The 22,610-nt window shown below is 43.2% G+C and overlaps 3 protein-coding genes across 3 annotated transcripts; all 3 read right to left on the bottom strand.

The window, feature by feature from the left end:
• Positions 1-1,835: 1,835 nt before the first annotated feature.
• LOC128399392 (uncharacterized) lies at positions 1,836-9,324 on the bottom strand. The gene is made up of 3 exons (XM_053360800.1): positions 9,307-9,324; positions 8,182-8,263; positions 1,836-3,649 (listed from the first exon to the last, which is right to left on the bottom strand). The coding sequence occupies exons 1-3, from the start codon at positions 9,307-9,309 to the stop codon at positions 2,607-2,609; spliced, it is 1,128 nt and encodes a 375-aa protein (XP_053216775.1). The 5' UTR covers positions 9,310-9,324; the 3' UTR covers positions 1,836-2,606.
• A 1,836-nt stretch (positions 9,325-11,160) lies between these two features.
• Positions 11,161-11,895, bottom strand: LOC128399402 (ribonuclease pancreatic-like). The gene has a single exon (XM_053360812.1). The coding sequence runs from the start codon at positions 11,772-11,774 to the stop codon at positions 11,343-11,345; it is 432 nt and encodes a 143-aa protein (XP_053216787.1). The 5' UTR covers positions 11,775-11,895; the 3' UTR covers positions 11,161-11,342.
• A 5,566-nt stretch (positions 11,896-17,461) lies between these two features.
• On the bottom strand, positions 17,462-22,340 carry LOC128399394 (angiogenin-like). Its single transcript, XM_053360802.1, has 2 exons — positions 22,166-22,340; positions 17,462-18,934 (listed from the first exon to the last, which is right to left on the bottom strand). The coding sequence occupies exons 1-2, from the start codon at positions 22,268-22,270 to the stop codon at positions 18,476-18,478; spliced, it is 564 nt and encodes a 187-aa protein (XP_053216777.1). The 5' UTR covers positions 22,271-22,340; the 3' UTR covers positions 17,462-18,475.
• Positions 22,341-22,610: the final 270 nt, after the last annotated feature.

Genomic DNA, 22,610 nt, shown 5'->3' with positions numbered 1-22,610 from the left:
ATTTAGGAAGCTAGACTAAAGGATTCCGCCCAAGGCCTGAAACCACCAAAGTTGTGACGTTTTACTAAAGGAAAGGCAAAACCTGCCAATGCAGGAAAATGCCTTTCCGGTCCTTCAACAGTGCCTGCGTACCTGTAGAGAAGAGGTTAACCTGCAAAAGGAGGCTTAACTGAGGGAGGGCAGGGTGGGAGAAGTTCTGGAGCCAACTGACACTGCTTTGCAGGTAAGATTCACCTTCTGTTCTGTGGGCAGGGCAGTCCCTCCCCATACCTGGCCGATCCTCTGGCAACGCCTCCCCAGGTGGGATTGGGCGATTGGCTGAAGTAGGCGGAGACCTCCAGGTATCCAGGCTGGGGAGGGTGAAGCCAGCCCCTACTACCTGGAGACGCACTGGGATGGGGGGGCTGTGCGCGACCACGCAAAAGGCACCCCCCCAGTTGATGTGGGGAGCGGTCACTGTATTATCTAAGTGACAGAAACTGAATTGAACATTTTGCCATCTCCTCTAGAAACCTGAATATTTATCTACCTGAAGTGAACCAACAGATGTTTAGTAACTGAAGTTTAAGAAGAGTTGTGCCTAAAGTGTTATGTTTAAACCTGAGACATCTTATAGTTAAAGTAAATAAGTTAAATTCTACCTGAAAGAAGTCGTTTCCTGACCCACTTTGTGTCATAAACTTCCTTTGTTTAATAAAACTCTAAATCATTAAGTTTTACCTCACACAAGTCCCCCACTAGATAATCTGAGGTAAATTGTAGAAATTCGTGTAACTGGTGTACCTTGAGGTGGTCACACTATATTTAATTGAGGGCTGGCCCAACGTGAGGTTGAGAAAGTGCTGTTGCGCTGTCGCTCACTGCTGGTGGTTGTTTTTCTTTTCTGAGAGAGAGATGTTAAATTGTTGAGGTTTTAAATTTTGGAAGTTAAAGTGATGTTTTAAATTGTGTATATAGTACATTTCATTGTGAAAGACAACCTGAGACCTATGATGTGGAAAGTGGGATATTATTTCTATAAATAAATAAATAAATAAATAAATAAATAAATAAATAAATGGAATAGATAAAAATTGCATCCATTCAAAGAAACAGAAGTTGGAGAAAAATGTATTTGCCTGGCATTCAAAAGCTAATAACATCAGCGGTGGGCAAGCCTGATGAGGGAGAGCACTACACAACCAGGGGCTACCACTGGCAAGGCCTCCTCTCTTGCTGCCCCCCTCGGCACCTCTGCTGGAGGGGGCACACAGACAAGGGCTTCCAGTGATCACTGCAGAGCTCAGGTAGGTTGATATAAGAGGTCCTTGAGGTACTGAGATTCTGAACCACATGAGGCAAAACCAGCATTTGAATTAGGGCTAGTAATCAAATGGCAACCAGAGTAAAGAGAAATGTTCCTTCTTGTGCCTCTAGGACAGCGAGGGGGTAGGGCTAAAAGAGCTATTGCTTTTAGCAATAAGGGCACATTCACCTTAGGCATCCTTCCAGGACCAGCATGTCATTGGTGAGTGACTCAAAGTGGCTGTGGTCACCTCACACTCTCACGCCTGTGAACACAGGACACATGCATAAATCTCTCTGACCACCTGAACACTGTGTCTGATCTTTAGATATGTTTTGCTGCCGCCGAATTAGTAGGATCTTGGGTTGGGAAGGGGACATAAAAAGTTGCTGAGGGGGGCCTGGATCAGGCCCCTGGACCCTCCCCTGCCCTAGGCCAACCCTCAAATCTTCTGGAAAAGGAAGAAGGTATTTGTGTCTTCTGGAAAATATATGTTGAAAATCATTTTGTACACAAGTGTGAAAAGTGCACGGAACACATTTTTAAACCATTGATTCTTTATTTTATTTGATTCGTATAACAACAGTGGGACAGGTTGCAGAGTTCAGCAAATACAAAGCAAAATGAAGGAACAAATTTAGCAAAGGGATTTATAGCTTAGTAGCTCATCTGGAAGTCATTCAGCCGGGGTCACCTGCATTGTGCACAAACTACGACAAGGGTAGGCAAACTAAGGCCCGGGGGCCGGATCTGACCCTATCGCCTTCTCAATCTGGCCAGCGGACGGTCCGGGAATCAGCGTGTTTTTACAAGGATAGAATGTGTCCTTTTATTTAAAATGCATCCCTGGGTTATTTCTGGGGCATAGGAATTCGTTCACCCCCACCACATGGTCTGAGGGACGGTGGACTGGCCCTAGGCTGAAAAAGGTTGCTGACCCCTGAACTAGGATATGCTTTTCTAGCTGTAGCCTAAGGAGTTTTGCATAAACTTGGACAAGTATATCTATGTAGCCTATCAAGATGTATATGTCTATATGAGAGTATATAATATGTCTAATAATCATTAATCTCACTTGGTCTTTAGCTTTTGCATCTCTATATACCACTCAGCGACATAGCTGTCAACGTTTCCCTTTTCTTGCGAGGAATCCTATTCGGAATAAGGGAAAGGTTGACAGCTATGCTCAGCGAATTCCCCCTTAGCTCAGGAGAGCTCTATATTTTCTAAATATAGTAATCAATAGTAATGAATCATAGTAATCAATCAGATTTTATAATAGAGAGGAAGTGTTTGAGGGTGCCTTTCGGTCTAACATTTTTCACTTATCAGAAGGTGGTAAAGGAATATCTGTAGGTGGAGTAGAATTATCCCTAAATTTCATATCACGGCAGAACAAGACCGTTTCCTTGCCCAAACCCAGCTGGTATTGCCATATGTACATCTTCCCATTGGGCTCCACGGTTACACTAATAGCTTCTTCGATCTCAGTGGCTTCATTCCAGTTTTCCTGCTCTGTGTTGACACTCTTCCCACCATACTCAGCAGTGAGAGAGAACTGATACTTGGCAATGGCTTCAGTGAGCACACCTGACTGATATGAGGCAGTCATGGAAACCTTCCAGTTGTGCTCCACACTGCTCATCTTCTGCTTGTTGTATCCCACTTTCTTGGTGATCTTCTTATTCCATACAATGGGAGTGTTGGACTCATTGGAGATGGTCTTGATAGGTTCCCATCTACCATAAGCTGGACCATAGGTAATAGCCATTCCTCCAGGGAGCATGTTCACAACATCTCTATGGAAGGAGTATGTAACAGCATCCACATTTTCGTGGAAGTTGGTGCATCTATAGTACTGGACCCCCCATTCATCATGGGGTTTTACAAAGTAATAGTAATTCTTGATGCCCCAGTAATAGAGACCATCCTTGCAAGTTGGGTGAAGTGTGTATTCAACTGCATCTGTATCTTCATGCATATTACTGACCCGACGGTAAACACCTCTTTTCTGGAAAATGATATAGAAGGATCCAAAGGCTGAGAGGTAATGGTCCCCTCCGCGGCAGTTGGGATGGAGGCTGTATACTACAGAACCTAAGTCTTTATTCATGTTGCTGACACGGCGATAGTTGTCTCCTTTGATGATGTAGAATAGGTCATCCTCATGGGCTAAGTAGTGATCTCCTCCCGTGCAGGAACTGTGCAGGCTAAACACTTCGAGGTCTTTGCCCTCGTGGAAATTGGTGGACCGCATGTAGCAGCCCAAGTCTGAGCGGACAATGTAGTAATATTCATCTACCCCACAGAAATCAACCCCTGGGGCTTTGTTCTTAGGGACTATCTCTGGCATGGTGCTTGATTCTAGGAAAAGAAAGCAATGTATTCAGTTAGATCAGAAGATTTCACAAATTGATCATTTATTTACTCTATTTACTTATTTTATTATTTATGACAATGAAATAATTAACAGAATTTGCTGACGTCTTGGAAGATTGTCTCAATGCTTTAACACAATATACCTGCCAGTGCCAAATATAATTCCAAAGGTAAATGATTACTAATTAATTGTGAGGTATTGTATTTCTCTATCTATTTCTCTCTCCATTTGATAGGAGACCCACCCACCCCTTCCAAGGAATATAAATTGCGTTTGACAGGCTGGCCAGTTTTAAAAGTAGTTTGCCTTGTGATTTTAGGGAATGGCTGTTTAGGAAATGAAAGATCCAGATTTTGTGATGGACTACATGGAACTGACGGAAATGACTGGCAGAATCCGAGACCATGGAGAAGAGTCGGTGGAAGAAGATTGGAAAAAATTCAAAGTATATTTACAGAAATATTGTAAAATTAATGAATGTTAGAAGGATGCTGGAATGAAGTTACATGGTTTTAGCAGAAATGTTATAAAGAACTAAGTAAAAATAGATTGTTAATGGGCCAAAGTGTAAAATTTAAGGTCAGATTGTGTTAAGATAAATTATAGAACAGAAATTGAGAAAGATGGAAAGGATTTGCTGAAATAGCTAATTGAACAAGAATACAAAAAAAGGAGGTGTGAGGAGGTCGATGATACAAGTAAATGAAAGGTAGAGATATAGAGATATTGGATGTGTTTTTTAAATGTTTTTGCTTTTTTTGTTGTTTTGTTGTATTGTTCTTTTTTGTTTTTTCTCTTTATTTTTGATGTGTTGTGAACTTTTTACTGTTTTTTTCTTCTTCTTTCTGTAACTATTAAACTTTTAATAAATATCTTTTTTTAAAAAATGAAAGATCCAGATTTTGCTGGAAATCAATGCTTTTTTGAAGGCTCAGTGTGGCAAAAACACCGACATCCATCACTGCTGTGCTTGCTCACAAAGAGAAGCTCTTTGCACCTCTCCCTTGTTCAGAACATATGAGAGAGTGGGCCTTCAGTACTCAAGCCCCATTAAATGGAGAGGCTGAGCCAGTGGATTTTGTTGTTGTTTTTTTGTTTTTTTATAATATTTTATTAATTTTACAATACAAAATTATAAGAACATAACACACATTTTTTCACAAATACATTCTTTTTTGGACTTCCCTCAGCTCTTCTGACAATCCTCCGTTTTGATTCTTTTTTACGCATTTCCTAATTTTATATTTTCTTATAATGATAACCTTCCTCCTCCCTACTCCCCTTTTTACAATATTTTTAATATTAATTCTTCACAGAGCCTCATGCAAAATTTATTTGTTCATCGCATCTACTTTTCAAATAATCTACAAATTTACTCCAGTCCTTGGTGAACCTATGGTTCCGTCGGTTTCATTTTTTTTATATAAGATATTTATTAGGTTTTTTCAAAAAATACACGTAAATTTACGAAATAAAAAAATTACAAACAAAGAATTACAGTATTAGAAAAAGAACATAGCCAATATAAAAAAAACTAAGAAGAAATACAGATAGAAAATACATACAAAAACCGAGAAAGACAAAAAAACCCAAACAAATCCAGTTTTCAAAACTTGTAGGCTCATTTGCTTATTTTCTTGACTTCCTCACACCTCCCCTTTTTGTATTCCCATTTATATAATTAATTCAGCAAATCCTAGCCTTCTTTCATTTATCTTAACTTTTGATCTTAACCTATTAAGTTCCGTCGGTTTCAGATCTTTCCTGTTAATTTGTCGAGTTCTGCATAGTCCATTAATTTCATTCTCCATTCTTCCATCATTGGTATCTCTTCTTGTTTCCATTTTTGGGCCAATAATGTCCTTGCAGCTGTTACCGCATATAAAGAAAGCTTACGTTCTATTTATTTCACTTCCAACCATGCCTAACAGAAATGCCTCTGGTTTCTTTTCAATTCATTATATATGATTTCCCAGAAGCATTTCACCTTTTTACACTCCCACCACATATGATAAAATGTTCCCTCTTTTTCTTTACATTTCCAACATTTGTTACACACTTTGTACAGAGCCAGTGGATTTTGAGGGGATATTTACTGAGGCATTTTGTGGTCACCATACGAGGGCACCCAGGCACTCATGAGTGCCATGCTGGTAACTGCTCTTCTAATTAATTTCCTATCTCAGCTGTGCTGGGAAGGGACTGCCTAACAGCTCAGAACATCTTGGAAAGAGGAGCAAAATTCAGATCTGAAGCTGCTTATCTCATTGTGTGCATAAACTGACACCACCCTTTCACCCATACAGCACTGGAAGGGGCAGATAAACTTGTGTGCATGAACCGACACCACCCGTTCTCCCATACAGCACTGGAAGGGACAGATAAACTTACTTGCCTACCCTCAACCTCAGTACAGCAACTACAGCAATAGTACTGTAGTGCCAGACTGTTGAGGTGCAGAGCTAGGAGAGGATGGAAGTACACATCTATGGGGGCTGTGGGGGAAGAGAAGAGATTCCCCAATTCTTTATTCCTCCTTGTATTTTCTTGTGGCGTCTGATTTGTTCCTTCTAACACCAACGTGTCCAGGAGGTGCAGATTGTTAAGACTAGCTGAGCGTCCCTGCTTGGGATTGCCATGCTGTAAGATCTGCACCCCCTCCATGCAGACTGAAGGTTTAAATATGTGTATAAATCATATTTCTTAAAGCTACGAAAGTCTCTACCATGTCTTCAGTTCTCCAAAGGAGCACTGGGTGAGTCCCTGGAACACCTTGGGATCTTGCTGCAGCTCAGCAGAGGAAAGTGTTCTTGAATATGCATGAATGTCATTTTTAAATTCAAACTCAGCTGCTGGAATACGTGGTTTGTTTTAGTAGATTGGTTGTTGTATTATTAAAAGAAACTTCATTTAACTTGTACTGTTATTGCTTAAATAAAAACCTTAGAGTGAGGTATACATCCTGTGTTCTTGGGTCTCTTCCTCACTCTGCACAAGGAGGCCCACCATTTGGGTGTTTTTGATTCAGGAATATAAAAAGAGGGGCATAATAGAAGTTTATAAGATTATGCGTGACACTAAAGAAGTGGCTATTCCTCACTCCCTCTTCTGGTGCCATAACTCTAAAGCTCAAGAGCTCAAGAGGACTCAGCCTGACAGCAGAGTCAGTGATAGGCAAATGAAGATACATTTCCACACAATGCAAAACCACTTTATGAAATAAATTATCACAAAGCATTGAGATAGGCATGGTCTCCTGGTGACTAAATGCAGCCGTACACCTTGCTATTCAAGAAACACTCAGTTTGTATAGGATTGCATTCTGAACGAGTTCTGGAGGTAGGGATGGATTTTCCTAATATAAGATATACTTTATAAACTATTTACAAAGTTGCTGAATCCTTCCCCTAACCAGAGGCCCCTTCCAGTCCCATCTGCGTTCTCAAAGACACCCATGGGTCCCTTCCAAACCCAAGATGTTCCATGTGAGTTCAGAATCTGGTAGGAATGGGGATTCTTCCTCTGGATCACATCATGATCTCATCCTGCAAGGTGTTTCATGACGTTTAGAGGAGACTGAGTAAATGAAGGGAGTTCTGGTTGCTGGAGGGACCAGAGATTCCAATCCCTAAAGCCTTAGGGAAGCCAGTGACGAAGGAAGGAGAACAGGCACCCAGGGTAGGGGGGCCGGGCAAACCGCTCATCGGCGCATGCACACATGCCGCTACGTAACACGTGTGTGCTGCTATGTACCATGCATGTGTGCACACCATATGTATGGCAGCGGGATCCTCTGCTCGCAGCTGCAGCGGAGTCAGTGGGATCCTTCGCTCGTGGCTGCAGCGGTGGTGGAGGGTTAGGGTACACTGTATGGCGCTTGAGCGGTGCTGCGCATGCGCCACTGGTCGGTTTGCCGATGGCACCGCTCGAGCGGAGGAGAGTGCAGCCGTGAGCACAGGATCCTCCGCATGAGTCTGCGGCAGCACGATGGCGGTGCGTGCCTGGGGGTGGCAGGGCGATCTCCCTGAGGTGTGCCTTCTTGTCACACCTCCTCAGAGATGGCACCCGGGGGGGCCCGGCCCCTTCCTCCGCCACTGGGGAAGGCCCCATGTCACTTCAATATCACACAGGGAATATCATTGGCACTCAGTAATTATAAAGAAGTAGTTAGATTACAGGTCCACAAAGAAGCACCACCTGGAACCCCCTGGGATTTTGCCTCAGCTGTGCAGAGAGAGATTCTGCTTGAATATGCATTAATGTCATTTTTAGATTCAAGATTTTTTGCTAGAATACATGGTCTGTTTTAGTAGACTGGTTGTTGGATTATTAAAAGGAACTTCATTTAACTTGTACTGTTATTGCTGAAATAAAAACCTTAGAGTTTATGATTATAACCTTTATAATTATAAAGAGGTAGTTAGACTGCAGGTCCACAAAAAGCACTCCCTCCCTTATGCCCCAAATTCTAAAGTTATCTCTCTCCACTCCTGCCCAGTAGCCCTCCAAGACTTACCAGTATTTGCACAAAAACTTTTGTAATAGGTGGCAGCTGCTTCTCTTGGTGGAGAATGAGGGAAATGTGTGAACACTTGCTGCTTAAATAGGATAGAAGAGGCTATGGGTTAATGAGAAACTACGTACCGCTCCTCCTACATTGGAACTAAAAAAAAAATATTGATAAGCAGAGACACAACCACAAGAAAACCCTCCCACTCCCCTTCTCAGAGTGCAGAGTCTTCCAAGAACAAAATATAGCATCAGCGGAACTTAGAATATCTATCATTTTCTAGTCTTGTCAGAGCTCTATATTTTCTAAACTTTAGCCCACAATAATCACCCAAATTTAATAAAAGATCCCTAAATGGGGGGGAAGCCTTTGAGCGTTCCTGTTGACCTACCATACAGTGGTACCTCAGGTTACATACGCTTCGGGTTACAGACTCCACTAACCCAGAAATATTACCTCGGGTAAGAACTTTGCTTCAGGATGAGAACAGAAATCGGGCGCTGCCGGCACAGCAGCAGCAGGAGGCCCCATTAGCTAAAGTGGTGCTTCAGGTTAAGAACAGTTTCAGGTTAAGAACGGACCTCCAGAATGAATTAAGTACTTAACCCGAGGTACCACTGTATTTCATGCATTAAAGGTAAAGGTAAAGGTACCCCTGCCCGTACGGGCCAGTCTTGACAGACTCTAGGGTTGTGCGCTCATCTCACTCTAATTTCATGCATTAGAAGGTGGCAAAGGAATATCTGTAGGTGGAGTAGAATCACCTGTAAATTTCATATCATGGCAGAACAAGACCGTTTCCTTGCCCAAGCCCAGCTGCTATTACCATATGTACATCTTCTCACTGGGCTGCAGGGTCACATAAAGAGACTCTTCAATCTCAGTGGCTTCATTACAGTTTTCTTGCTCTGTGTTGACACTGCTCCCACCATACTCAGCAGTGAGAGAGAACTGGTACTTGGCAATGGCCTTAGTGAGCGCACCTGACTCATATGAGGCAGTCACGGAAATCTTCCAGTTGTGCTCCACACTGCTCATCTTCTGCTTGTTGTATCCTACTTTCTTAGTGATCTTATTCTATGCAAGGAGTGTTGGAGTCATTGGAGATGGTCTTGATAGCTTTCCACTTACCATAAGATGGGCCTCGGCTAATAGCCATTCCTCCAGGGAGCATGTTCACAACACCACTATGGAAGGAAAGTGTTTCAGCATCCATATTTTGGCAGAAGTCGGTTCATCTATAGTACTGGATGCTCCACTCATTAATGGGTTTTACAAAGTATAGTGGTACCTCGGGTTACAGACACTTCAGGTTAAAGACTCCGCTAACCCAGAAATAGTACCTCGGGTTAAGAACTTTGCTTCAGGATGAGAACAGAAATCATGCAGCGGCAGCGGGAGGCCCCATTAGCTAAAGTGGTGCTTCAGGTTAAGAACAGTTTCAGGTTAAGAACGGACCTTCAGAACGAATTAAGTTCTTAACCCGAGGTACCACTGTAATAGTAATCCTTGATGCCCCAGTAATAGAGACCATCCTTACAAGCTGGGTGAAGTTTAATTCAGTTGCATCTTTGAGCTCATTGCTATTAATAGCACTAGCAGCAATACATGCTTTCCAAAATGCTTTCTAATTCAAATCAGTCAGCAAACCCTTCTGCTAAAATAAAAAATACCAGTTACACTCCCTCAATGACAGCACTCACAAATAGAAACATTTTGGGGGGCCAGCCTGAATAATACTGGTCAAAGTTTAACTAAGACTTGTCAAGGCTGGTTCACACACATGGATGATTTGAATACTATGGATGCTTTAGTTGAGATTCCTGCATTGCAGGGGGTTGGACCAGACGATTGGGATCCTTCCCAACTCTACAATTCTTTGATTCTATGTGATGTCTTGTGTGTCTGAATGGGATCACTGTGAATAAAACCACCAGAGAACTCTCGTCCCACTTCAAAGGTAGTGCTTTAGAATTAGTGACTCCTTTAGAACACTTACACCCCACTTCAAAGTCCCAAGACACTCTCAAAATAAGTTACAAAAAACCTGCACTCAAATCTGGTACCAGAAACAGAACTGACATTGTTTCTTTGTATTGCCATGATTATTCTGGTGTTGATTTTTGGTCTCCGCCATTCCTTTAGCGCATAGCACCTGCACTGGGGGGCTCTCTGTAAAGATGGGTGCTAGTCTGGACTTTTTAGATGGTTTATATTTGTGGAGCATGGCATTAGTACAGATGACACAACTTTAGTATAAAACATACCCCTCAAATTGGATCATGGAGGAGATTGCAAGCCTTGTTGCTTTAATCCCAACAGGAACACGATATAGTCTCCTGAGGAAACACACACACACCCCACACACTCCCCAGGCTGCATTTTACTAAATGAAGAAAGGAAATCTAGTCACAGGCCACATCTATTACACCCATCATTTTGTATATTCCGGTTCTTGTGAAAAATGTTTTGCTATGAAGAAATCCGTTAAAGATTGGGCTTATTCTCTCTCAACAGAACAAGCTCTTCTGATTTCCTGCTTTTACTCGTAAATAGCTTGTAACCATGAGTAGGAAACTAAGACCTGGGGGCTGGATCTGGCCCAATTGCTTTCTAAATCCGGCCTGCGGACGGTCCGGGAATCAGCATGTTTTTACATGAGTAGAATGTGCTCTTTTATTTAAAATCTCTGGGTTATTTGTGGGGCCTGCCTGGTGTTTTTACATGAGTAGAATGTGTGCTTTTATTTAAAATGCATCTCTGGGTTATTTGTGGGGCACAGGAATTCTTTGATTTTTATCCCTTCAAAATATAGTCCAGCCTTCCACAAGGTCTGAGGGACAGTGGACCAGCCCCCTGCTGAAAAAGTTTGCTGACCCCTGTTGTAAACTGTTCATAGACAGAATGTAGGTACAGATCCACACTTTTTTTGCTTCTGATAGAATGAGCTTTATTGAGAGAATAACCATTAAGAGAAACCAACCGAATACTTAGTTAGAAGCTTGGCGTCATTGCTCTTAGGGCCACAGCTCCCAAGGTCCCCTGGAAAGGGCAAATGACTGTTAAACCGGGAAAAGCCAATGATGTGGGTGTGTTGCAGGTAGAAATGGCCAAATGAGCATTCTGGCTTCAATGGGCAGAGCGTGGCTTGTGTGGTTTTCTGCCTATCACAGCAGCTTTGCCAGGTGAACGGGCTTCTTGTTTTCGCAGGTGACACGAATGCGTCTGGAGGTAACTGTGCCTTTGTATTTGCAGTCATTAGGAGGTTTACCATTGATGAACCTGCAGATGGTCATGGAGAACGGATTGTTGCTGTCATATAATTTATCCTTGAACTGCTTCCCGCCATTGCCACAGACATCTTGGACAGAATCCGTGGGGTTGTTGATGAAGGTATTGGTGACTTTGCACACCGCTGGATTCAGCTTCCTCTGCACCATCATGAGGTTGCAGTAAGCATTGAGGTTGGGGGCTGAGGTTTTGGGGTAATTGATGTGCTTCTTTTGAAAAGCGGCCCAAGACTGCCCTTCACAGGACTGCACCAGGAGGACACTGAGAAGGATGGCCAGACGAACCAGCAGGCAGCGAGAGACCAGCATGGTGGCGTCTAAGAATCTACTGGGAGGAAAAGGAAGAGGAAGGAAAAAAGGAAACGTTAAAGAGATGCCTATTTCTTAAGGGGGGGTGACAAGAACCTTTATACACCTTACAGATAATGTAGTGGTAAAATTTGGAGTGTTTGTGGGAAGCTTCTATGGAAACAAAATTAAATATGGTTGGCACGAATGGGAGGTCCTGCCCCCTTTGACTCAAATATCAGGTGTGTTATGTCACGGCTAAAAGAAACTGCTGTTTCTTTAATGCGAAAAGAACTAAGTAAGCGACCTACAATGACTCATGCAACCTTTGACATAATTGTACCTGTATATATAGAGTGGTCAGTGTTAGTGTTGGGTGTGGGTTGGTTGGTTAGAGAAAGCTGGTAGTGTTGATGTGTGTACAGTTGGTTGGTCGTTTTTCAGATAAAAGACTTTTAAGAATAAAAGCAGAATTCTGCAAAGTACTCTTTTTCAAGGACTTTTTGTGCTGACTAGGGTCCGAGGACCAGAGAAAGGAGGTCAGAACATTTGCTTTTTTCTAACACTGACCTGTTATGCGTGTGAGCGAGATTTGGACCAGGACCAGACTGGAGGAGGGAGAGATAAAGAGCCCCCTGCCCCTGCTACCATGATCACAGTCCAGATACCCCCCAATGCCTAATTTTTATAAACCAATTTACTTGATTCTGAGCTCAATTCAAAATGTTGGTGCTGACTTTTAAAGCCCTAAATGGCCTCGGCCCAGCATACCTGAAGGAGCATCTCCATCCCCATCATTCACTGAGGTCCAGCTCCGAGGCCCTTCTGGCGGTTCCCTCACTGTGAGAAGTGAGGTTACAGGGAACCAGGCAGAGGGCCTTCTCGGTGGTGGTGCCTGCCCTGTGGTACACCCTTCCATCAGCTGTCAAGGAAATAAACAACTATCTGACTTTTAGAAGACATCTGAAGGCAGCCCTGTTTAGGGAAGTTTTTAATGTTTGATGTTTTATCGCTTTTATTATTATTAATAATAATATTCTGTTGGGAGGCACTCAATGTGGCTGAGGAAACCCAGCGAGATGGGTGGGGTATAAATAATAAATTATTATTCTTATTTGCTAATTACAGAGCCAATGTGGTGCAGTGATTGCTGTTACCTTCAAGTGAGCAACTGTGATGTTAACATATGAGAGTGCTGGAGGTGAAATAGTTAAACAGGTGACCCAATCAGGACCCAGTGGTGGAGTCAGAGGGACTATAAAACCAGCTTTGGGAGGGATAAAGGGAGGAGTTAGTTGGGAGTTGGGTGGTTGGTTGGAGTGGGAGTGAATTGGGATAGAGTTTGTGGGTAGGTTGAGTAAGTGTAGCAAAATAAGCTGAGTCAGAAATATTTAGGGGCTAGGAAGACAAGTAAATATCTGAGAGGTGGGTTAGTGAGTGAGAGCAGGTAGTGGAAGTTATAGGTCTGGCTAGGCACCCCGTGTTTGTAATTGACTGATACCGTTTATGAAACCACACGCTTGTTAAACTGCAATAAATAAACAGAAGTTTATGTTCCAATTTAACCCTGACTGGACTCAGTATTATACCAGGTAGGGCCTGGGTGGTGGCAGCGAGAAATAAAGTGGTGGCACAGGGATCAATAGACGGTGAAACATCTGGGGACCATGTGTGATCGCCACAACAACATGCATGGGAGGTCCTGATCACAGATCTCCCACATCTCATTTGGCCCCATGTAGTTCACCTCTCAGGACGCGGGTGGCGCTGTGGGTTAAAGCCTCAGCGCCTAGGACTTGTCGATCGAAAGGTCAGCGGTTCGAATCCCCACGGCGGGGTGCGCTCCCGTTGCTCGGTCCCAGCGCCTGCCAACCTAGCAGTTCGAAAGCACCCCCGGGTGCAAGTATATAAATAGGGACCGCTTACTAGCGGGAAGGTAAACGGCGTTCCGTGTGCTGCGCTGGCTCGCCAGATGCAGCTTGTCACGCTGGCCACGTGACCCGGAAGTGTCTGCGGACAGCACTGGCCCCCCGGCCTATAGAGTGAGATGGGCGCACAACCCTAGAGTCTGGCAAGACTGGCCCATACGGGCAGGGGTACCTTTACCTTTACCTTAGTTCACCTCTCACCCTATATCACCTTACAATCTGGCCTTTACATTCCTGCCTCCTTCAAATTTCATGCTATGCCCATCAGCTTACAATGGCAATGGTGCCCAGCAGCAGTCGAGGAGGATGCAGCAGGGCAGACAAACATCCTTCCAATCAGCCCAGTTGGACTGATTGGAAGGGTGCATGCCTGTTGCATCTTCCTGCCACCCTGCCAGTCTCACCCTGTCCATGCTACGCCTCTGGTGTCCACCTGAAAGGTGCCGGAACTGAGTTATGGCTGGAAAAAGCCCTGGATGTAGCACTGGGCAAGGTTTCACTTACCTGCCACTGGGTTCAGCTCCACGTCAAAGAAATGGATCACACTCCGGTTGGAAGGAGCTAGTTGCCTCTGACTCTGGTCAACAAGGAGCTTTCTATACAGTAAGCAGCTAGGCAGGGCAAAGAGGGCAGAGGGAAGAGACCAGGAAGTGATTTGTGTCGAAATCAATTCCTATCCCAATGCTTCCCAGTAATTACTGGCAAGCGACAGTCTCATATTCAAAGTAGCAGGGCATGTTGAAACGTGATATCCCATTGTCTTAGAGCTGTGTTTTCCAAAACAACACAATGAGATGGTGGCCTCATCTTAATTGTTGCCCCAGATAGAAAGAGCTGTGTTCCCTTTTGTAGTACGACTCATGCAACACATTGGTGACTAATATACACACAATACAGTGGTACCTCTGGTTACGTACTTAATTCATTCCGGAGGTCCGTTCTTAACCTGAAACTGTTCTTAACCTGAAGCACCACTTTAGCTAATGGGGCCTCCCGCTGCTGCTGTGCCGCTGCCGCACGATTTCTGTTCTCATCCTGAAGCAAAGTTCTTAACCCGAGGTACTATTTCTGGGTTAGCGGAGTCTGTAACCTGAAGCGTATGCAACCTGAAGCGTATGTAACCCGAGGTACCAGTGTAATTACCAAAATGATTATGCATTCTTTATCAATCTTCTTTTTTTAATATAATTTTTATTAACAGGCCAATCAAATCACATTATTTCCAAATCACATTAGTTCCAAATTATACAGCCAGATTTTTAAATTTTTGTTGGGGGTACCCATACTTCAAGCTCCGAAAAGGGGTCCAAACATCACTTATATTGCTGCTTTAATTAGACAGTTCTATCCAGTTCTGTCCAGATAGTCTCTTTGTTACTTTCCTCATCTTCTTGTTCTTATAATATATTCCTTTCTTTGCGATCTCCGATAATCTTCAGAAGCGGGTTGAAAACAAACATCCTCTGTGTGGGTTTTACACTCTCCAAAAATCATATCACATAAGGACAGACGCCATTTCCACACCTCCGTAAAGAACTTTCCCTCAGTCTGTCCGTTGATTCCCCCAGGCTTGCCAAACATATCTCAGAGGGCTCTGCCAGGTCTAGATCACATTCCGATAACCATTCGCATTCCGATGACCATGGTCCTCCTCCCCCCGTCCTTCTTAGGCAAGCCTGTCTTGGCGAGACGCCATTTGAAACTGCGTCATAAAATTTTCCTCCGTTCTCCGATGTTTACCAATCCTCTCTTTGATCAATAATTCACTCCACACAGTTCTTGAATTCCTGCTTGTGATTCTTCTCTCTGGGGTGGAGGGTTATTAATACTCACATAAGGCAAAAAAAGAAAAGAAAAGTTTTTTCCTCCACCCCCTTTCCGTTTCACTCCAAACATACCAGTCTTTTAATGGTGATTCATCACTTGATTTATTTGTCCCGCCCGTCGCTCCGCTCACAGAGATCCATTAATCAGCAGTCTTTACTCCCGATCTTCGCTTGATGTATGTGCTTTAGCTTCTTTCCAATTATGTATTTCCAATTATATATTTCGAGCCAAAGCGAACCAGTGCGCTGATTGGAGACAGAGCCAGGAAGAGCCGACTTCACACGAGGGCTTGTGCCAAGTGTCCGCACCCCCTTCTTTCGAATCCGGGGGTGAATTATGGACACCGCTGGCAAGGCAGTCCCCCCCATCCCCTTGGGGGGCCCGGGAAGGCTGCATACTTCCCATAGCAGCCTCTTAATTACCTCGTGTGGGTCGGAGAGATGTTATTGTCAGCCATCTTCCAATGCGCCCCCTGTGGCCCCCCATTCTTTATCAATCTTCTGAGAAAAATACAAAAACTTATGAAAAGCCAAAGAGACTTACGAACTACCCAACCCTTTTACTGGGGCTTGCAGGTAACACACTCCCAAGGTATTTTTCTGGGTTTCTTCAGTGGTCTAAACTCAAAGCCTTGATACGTATATTGATATTGAATTTCATAGAGAATACTATTTCTTGGCTTAAGCTTAAGAGACTGAATTGCTTAGATTCACTGGCATCTCCAGATATGGATGGGAGAAACCTTTGTCAGAAACCTTCGAGAATGACTTCCACTTGGTGCAGACAATACTAAACTAGATAGACCAGAGTTCTGACTCAGCCTAATGCAACTTCCTGTGTTGTTGCTTTTTATGGGATGGGCCCTGTCTCTTATTAAGCCCTGGATTTTTTCAAAATCCCTCTTGGTTTCTCGCTTTCTCCCTGTCATTCAGGAATTCTGAACCCTTTGATGTGAATTTGAGGAATTTGCAGCACATTCGTTCAAATATTCATCATTGAGTGATGTGCTGCTAGCTTGTCCCATGTTCTCATATAGTAGGGGGCCAGGAATCAATATTCTTTCAATAGCAACAGTGCCCAAGGGCTCTGACTAATTGTTTTGAACCTCCTTGGAATGCTTGGATGGAACTTCCAAATAGGAATAGGGAATTCCAACACAGTTTGGCTTTGTTGGCTTGTCAGCCTCAGGGAGAACTGCTTCCTGGGAGCAAGGAGACTGCAATCAAGCCATCTGCCAAGTTTGCATCACTTTTCCACGAAGTCAGCCTTCTCCTAACTTGCTGCTCTTTGGATGTTGTTGGACTCCAACTCCCATCAGCCCCAGCCAGAATGACCAATGGCCAAAGATTGTGGGAGCTGTAGTCCTGCAATATCTGGAAGGCCAGTTGTGTCCCATCTGTACTAAGATGAATGGATGGAAAAGAAAAGCTAAAAAGGATTTGTGTATTATTATTATTATTATTATTATTATTATTATTATTATTATTACTATTACTATTATTTGTATACCGCCCTTCATCAGAAGATCGCAGGGCGGTTTACAACATAAAGATACAAAATGAGAACACAAAATACCTAATAAAACAAACAAAACAAAACAATAACCCCCTTTACCACAAACACATTTAAAAGGACATAGAATGTTAATCCGCCTAAAGCCTGGTTATAGAAAAATGTTTAAATTAAGATTTCCTAAACTAGTATGCCTAAATCCGAGAGGGAGCAGGAGTGTTTAAGAACATTGAAAGATGGGAAGAAGGTCGAGAGTTCTCCAGCACAGAAAAAGTGGATTTGATGATAGCAGATTTCTGTGACTGGAAACCTGACCAATGCCTGTCCTGAATGTCATCAACTAAGAAAAACTAGATCTGGGTGAAAATATATGCCACAAAATGAATGATTAAGAAACAAACTTGAGAGCCTTTAATTTGTTCATATGCAATGTTTTATTCACTTCTAATTTAAAGATAATGAATAAAAAAGGTTTGTAAGGTTTTTAATGTGTATTTATATAGTCCTTACTTTTCTTTTTACATGTGCAGCCAATATATGTGTAGCATATATATACTGTGAGCAGTGGCTCACAATAATCACAACAGCATTGAAAATAAAACATCACAATCATTATAACACCAAACACAAAAGCACAGAAATAAAGCAAACAGCAGCAAGAAATTCTTCAAAGCGATACGATTCAATAATGTCATGGTAACTCGTAGCGCTGCCAGGATACTTCCCAATCACATGTGCTGAATATAGTATATTCCAGCACATTGTCACTTATTTCTGTAAAATGATATTACAGTGGTACCTCGGTTTTCGAATGTCATCTGTTCCGGAAGACGGTTTGAGTTCTGAAACATTCGAAAACCAAAAACTCAATAGCTGACAGCTAGGCCACAGGATCTTGCATTCAGTGGAAGCTGTGTTGCATGTTCGACTTCCAAGGCATATCCGAAAAGTGAAGCATTTCGAAAATCGAAATGTTCATCAACGGAGACGTTCAAAAACCGAGGTACCACTGTGTAAACTTGTTGGATCAGATTCAGTCTCATTCATATTTAGGGTAGTCTCCTTACTGTTTGGAATACCAGTGATGACTCAGTGAAGCCCTATTGATTTCAGTGGGCCTAATCTGCATATGATTCAATATTGATCCCATGGTGGTGGCCATGATTAACAATGACAATATTAGCGTTGAAACAGTGTCATCCGTATACACAGCGCTTTGCAGAGCAACAAACATTAAAGGCAACTCCTTGCCCCAGTGAGCTTACAATCTATTTGAGAATGGGGGAGGTGAGAAATAAAGAGGGAAGGAAAAGTCGAGGCAAGGGAAGGTTTCAATGGATTAATGTGAACACAGCTATTTCATGTACTTGGGCTTTGTTTTGACTGGGATACTGGGATACAGAATTTGATGAATACACAGGGAAGAGAGATTCCTTCAGGTCTACCAATGGTGCTTCAAAGAGAGGTCACAATCTGGCTTTCGTCATAGTGCACCGGCCAGCCGCCTTCGCAGCCAATGACGATGTACCTGGGCGAAATGTTCTCCTTGTATTCGCACGGTGGGCGAGTGGAGCCCCCCCGGAGCGTGCAAGTGGTGACTCTGAAGTGCTGCCGGCTCTTCCGCAGCTCCCCCGAGGGAAGCCCTCCTTCGGCACACACGGCCCGGATCTGCCGCTTGGAGCCGTGGATGAAAGTGTTCACCTCCTTGCACTCGGGTTTGGTCAGGCCACGGCTGCCCATGAGGGTGTTGCAGTATCGGCCGTGGAAGCGGCTCCTGGGCTCGTCTCGGTGCTGGTTCAGGAACTTCTCATAGCGGGGGTTGTTGCCGCAGGATGACTCAGGGAGTAGATCAACCAGCAGGACCACAAGGAATAGGCAACAGACGTCTTCGGACAGCCTCATTCTTCCTAGCACCTAGGATTGTAATATAAATTATAATGCATAATATAATACATAATACATATTATAATGCATAAAATAAGTTATGGCAGCAGATAAAGAAACAACAAAACAACAACAACACCACAAACTGGCTTATAAGCATAAAACCAAATTTACTAGAATAATAGCTAGAATAGAGATAGACTTATAACCATTCAAAAAACAAACATACTAAGGTGTCATGTGCAAGACCAAGCCTGGAGATACTGTAAACATGGAGTGGATAAATGTACAACTCTATCTTAACAAGTTACATGTGCAGTAAACGTTATACAGACTGGATAAATGAACCGTTCAACAAGTAGTGTAAGACCAATCATGGAACGGCAACCCCATACTGCCACAACGGCAAGGGTAGCACACTGGAGAATATGAAAAAGTTTTTCAAAGCTGTTTTTCAAAGATTGAACTGGATGAGATGTTCTTCAATGGGTCTTGAGTTGGAAACACAAAGCCGGGTACATGGATCAAATCAAATCAAAGCCACCACCCTGGTGAGAATAACGCAAGTGGGCAAAAAGAGACCTGTTCTCCAGATTTATTACAGGTTTCGCTACACGCTTCATCAGTCCGAAAAGCTGCATGATACAAAATAGCACTCCAGTTACAATGTGTGGTAAACCATAAAAAGTAGAAAAGATCAGTCTTATACTATACCTTACCCAATCATACAAAACGGTTTGCTCAGGATAAAGAAAGTATTCACAGGCACAACTAGTGTTCAGACTCATAACAAGCAGTTAAATACAATACAGGAGTATAGAATCAATCATCACATGATTACATGGTTAAAGGTGCAGCATCACTTTTCTGTTACAACCAAACAACAGTACACATATTAACTCATACATAACATTCCAGATCGAATTCAGTATTCAAACCCTTTGGATATAAGGTTCCTAATTGAAATATTAATTTATACTCCTTTTGTAACAAGGCTCTTCGAATATCTACAATTCTAAAATGTTGTTTTTTAAAGGTCCACAACTTAAAAAAACTCAGATCATTCTCTGTATGGGCTGCCTGCTGAAAATGCTGGACTAATGGGGCGCCTAAACATATGTAATATATTTTGGACCTATGCTCAGAGATTCTGGTCCTAATTGCACAAGTGGTACTGCCTGTATATAGCATCCCACTAGTGCAGCGTATACAGTATACACAGTTTTTAGTAGGACAATTTGTGTGTCCTTACTTTTGCCACGAGAGGGCAGTGCGGTGACAAAATTGCTAACCTGGCATTTGCACAGTGAACACAACCTCTCCCTCTGTGCCCAGAACAGATGAGATGTGCAAATTCTAATAAGCATTCATATAAATCGAACATAGACATGGAGAAGAGAGGGGTACTGCTTTGATAGCTGAACACGTCATTCCCCTTCCCCCTGCTGTAAGGCTATAGGTGATTCAGAGGAGGATGGGCATATGATACAGGAGGAAGGAGTCTGGTGCTCCACTGGCAGCCCTGAGTTTCAGAAATGAATAGGGGTCTCACACCATGGGCTCTTCCAGATGACCTGTTTATTGAGAATTCATCCTGATTTGCTGGCACAATGCTTAGACCAAGACTGTGGTCACACTCCCAATCACTGTGCATTCACTGTGTTACCAGTGTCTCATTTTTATTGTGTTTTCACAGGACGTTACCCAAAATGCAGTGTGTATCCTGCACTTTGTTATAAATTGAGGTGTTGTTTCTCAATCCAGCTTGATGCCAAAAGGAGTCCTTAAGTCACTCCTAATTTTTCTCTAGCAAAAATGTGAACATGTTTGCCAAGGGAATAACATCCCTCACCCCCATCAATAATAAAAAAGGTAAAGGTAAAGGACCCTTGGACGGTTAAGGCGACTATGGGGTTGCTCATCTCACTTCAGGCCGAGGGAGCCGGTGTTTGCCCACAGACAGCTTTCCAGGTCATGTGGCCAGCAAGACTAAACCCCTTCTGGCACAATGGGACACCATGACAGTAACCAGAGCGCATGGAAATGCCGTTTACCTTCCCGCTGCAGTGGTACCTATTTATCTACTAGCACTGGCGTGCTTTCGAACTGCTAGGTTGGCAGGATCTGGGACAGAGCAAAGGGAGCTCACCCCATTGCATGGATTTGAACTGCCGACCTTCCAATCAGCAAGCCCAAGCGGCCCCGTGGTTTAGAGCATAGCGCCACCCGCTCCCTACCCCCATCAATACCCCCTGGTTAGTACACAAACAGAAATGAACAGCCTATGTGAACAGCAAAGGGGGAGACTGTGAAATGTAGTAGTTAAAAAAAACAGCTTCACTGTTCTCTAAGGTGGTAATGGGAACACTATGCCTGAACTTTATTACTTTATTGAGCATTTGTTCTGATTTATTTGGGAGGGGGTTAAATGGCAAATAGCATTCCTCCTGAATCCACCCTAATTCACAACTTCCCATTACTCACCCACTCATTTCACACTTTTTGGTGCATTTCCCCTTCTCTTCCACAAGCACAAAAGTGCATTATTGTGTTTGAAGTAGATTTGCAGCACCATGGTTGCAGCGTGCCTTGTATGAATTTAATTGTGCTGACATTCTGGAGGCAGCCAAAATTATGTTTTGCATATCACCCCATAAGGATCGCTAATTGCCCCGGGCAGGATGACAGGCTAGTGAGTGGAAATGGATTGATCTGCTCTTTCAACATTTGAACAAAAGCCAAAATCTGCATATGAAGTGTTTTTAGGCATGGGGTTAAACAGTTCACGTGCAAATATTTCTTACAAGCACAGCTGCAGCAGCTGGTTGAAAAATTGGCAGCCCTACCGCCATCCTGGTTGCTCCATGCCTGACCCACACCTGTTTCTGTTGGTTAGGAATGTGAATTTGAAGTCCATTGCAGGAAAACAGGACTGGAAAACAGTGGAATCAACTTTGGTCTTCTTGCTACACGGTGTGTTTAAATCACATGGTATTCCTGGTGCTCTGATGAAAATAGGCAGAGGGGTTAAAAGTTAGTGCTGTCCCTGGAATCCTTATGGCGGTCTAACCGTGCCTCATCCTCCATTTTCTCTTTCACCAGTTAGGAAAGAAAACAGCAGCAATTGGGTGTGGCAGGAGACAGGAATCCAAGAACTGGTCCACACGACAACGGAAGAAAGATGCAAATCAGGTTCCTTCAGATAATGAGGAAAAGGCAAAACAGCAGAGGGAAGGAGAGAAAGGAATGCAAAGGACTCACGTTTTCCAGGGGGACAGTATTGGATTCAGCTCCACACAGATCAAGCTGCTGATTTACCACTCTGTTGTGCTTTTGAGCCAGTGAAAAGTTTGCCAAAAGTTTCATAACTTTTTCCTAGGAAGAAATCCATGGATTGTGCCAGACTGGGTTTTATATAAACCATGCCTCTCCCTTCTGGCTATCATATTGCTTTTTTGGTGCTCTCTCTCTCTCTCTCTCACACACACACACACACTTACATAACAAACCCGTTTTTACTCTGTTTCAACTAAGGAAGGAAGGATCTGCCAATTTTTGTTCTTTCAGTTCTCATTCTCTCCTTCTTTAATGTCGTTCCCCACATTTCTTAGCCTTTTTAATCTCATGAAAATTTGTCAGCATTTCAATGTAGATTTATTTTAATCAATAAATTTTTGACGGGAGCCAGAGTGCACAGAAACGCCAT

This window comes from Podarcis raffonei, chromosome 13 (genome assembly GCF_027172205.1).
Source record: "Podarcis raffonei isolate rPodRaf1 chromosome 13, rPodRaf1.pri, whole genome shotgun sequence".
Lineage (NCBI taxonomy): Eukaryota > Metazoa > Chordata > Lepidosauria > Squamata > Lacertidae > Podarcis > Podarcis raffonei.
This window is presented reverse-complemented; position numbering and strand designations above follow the sequence as displayed.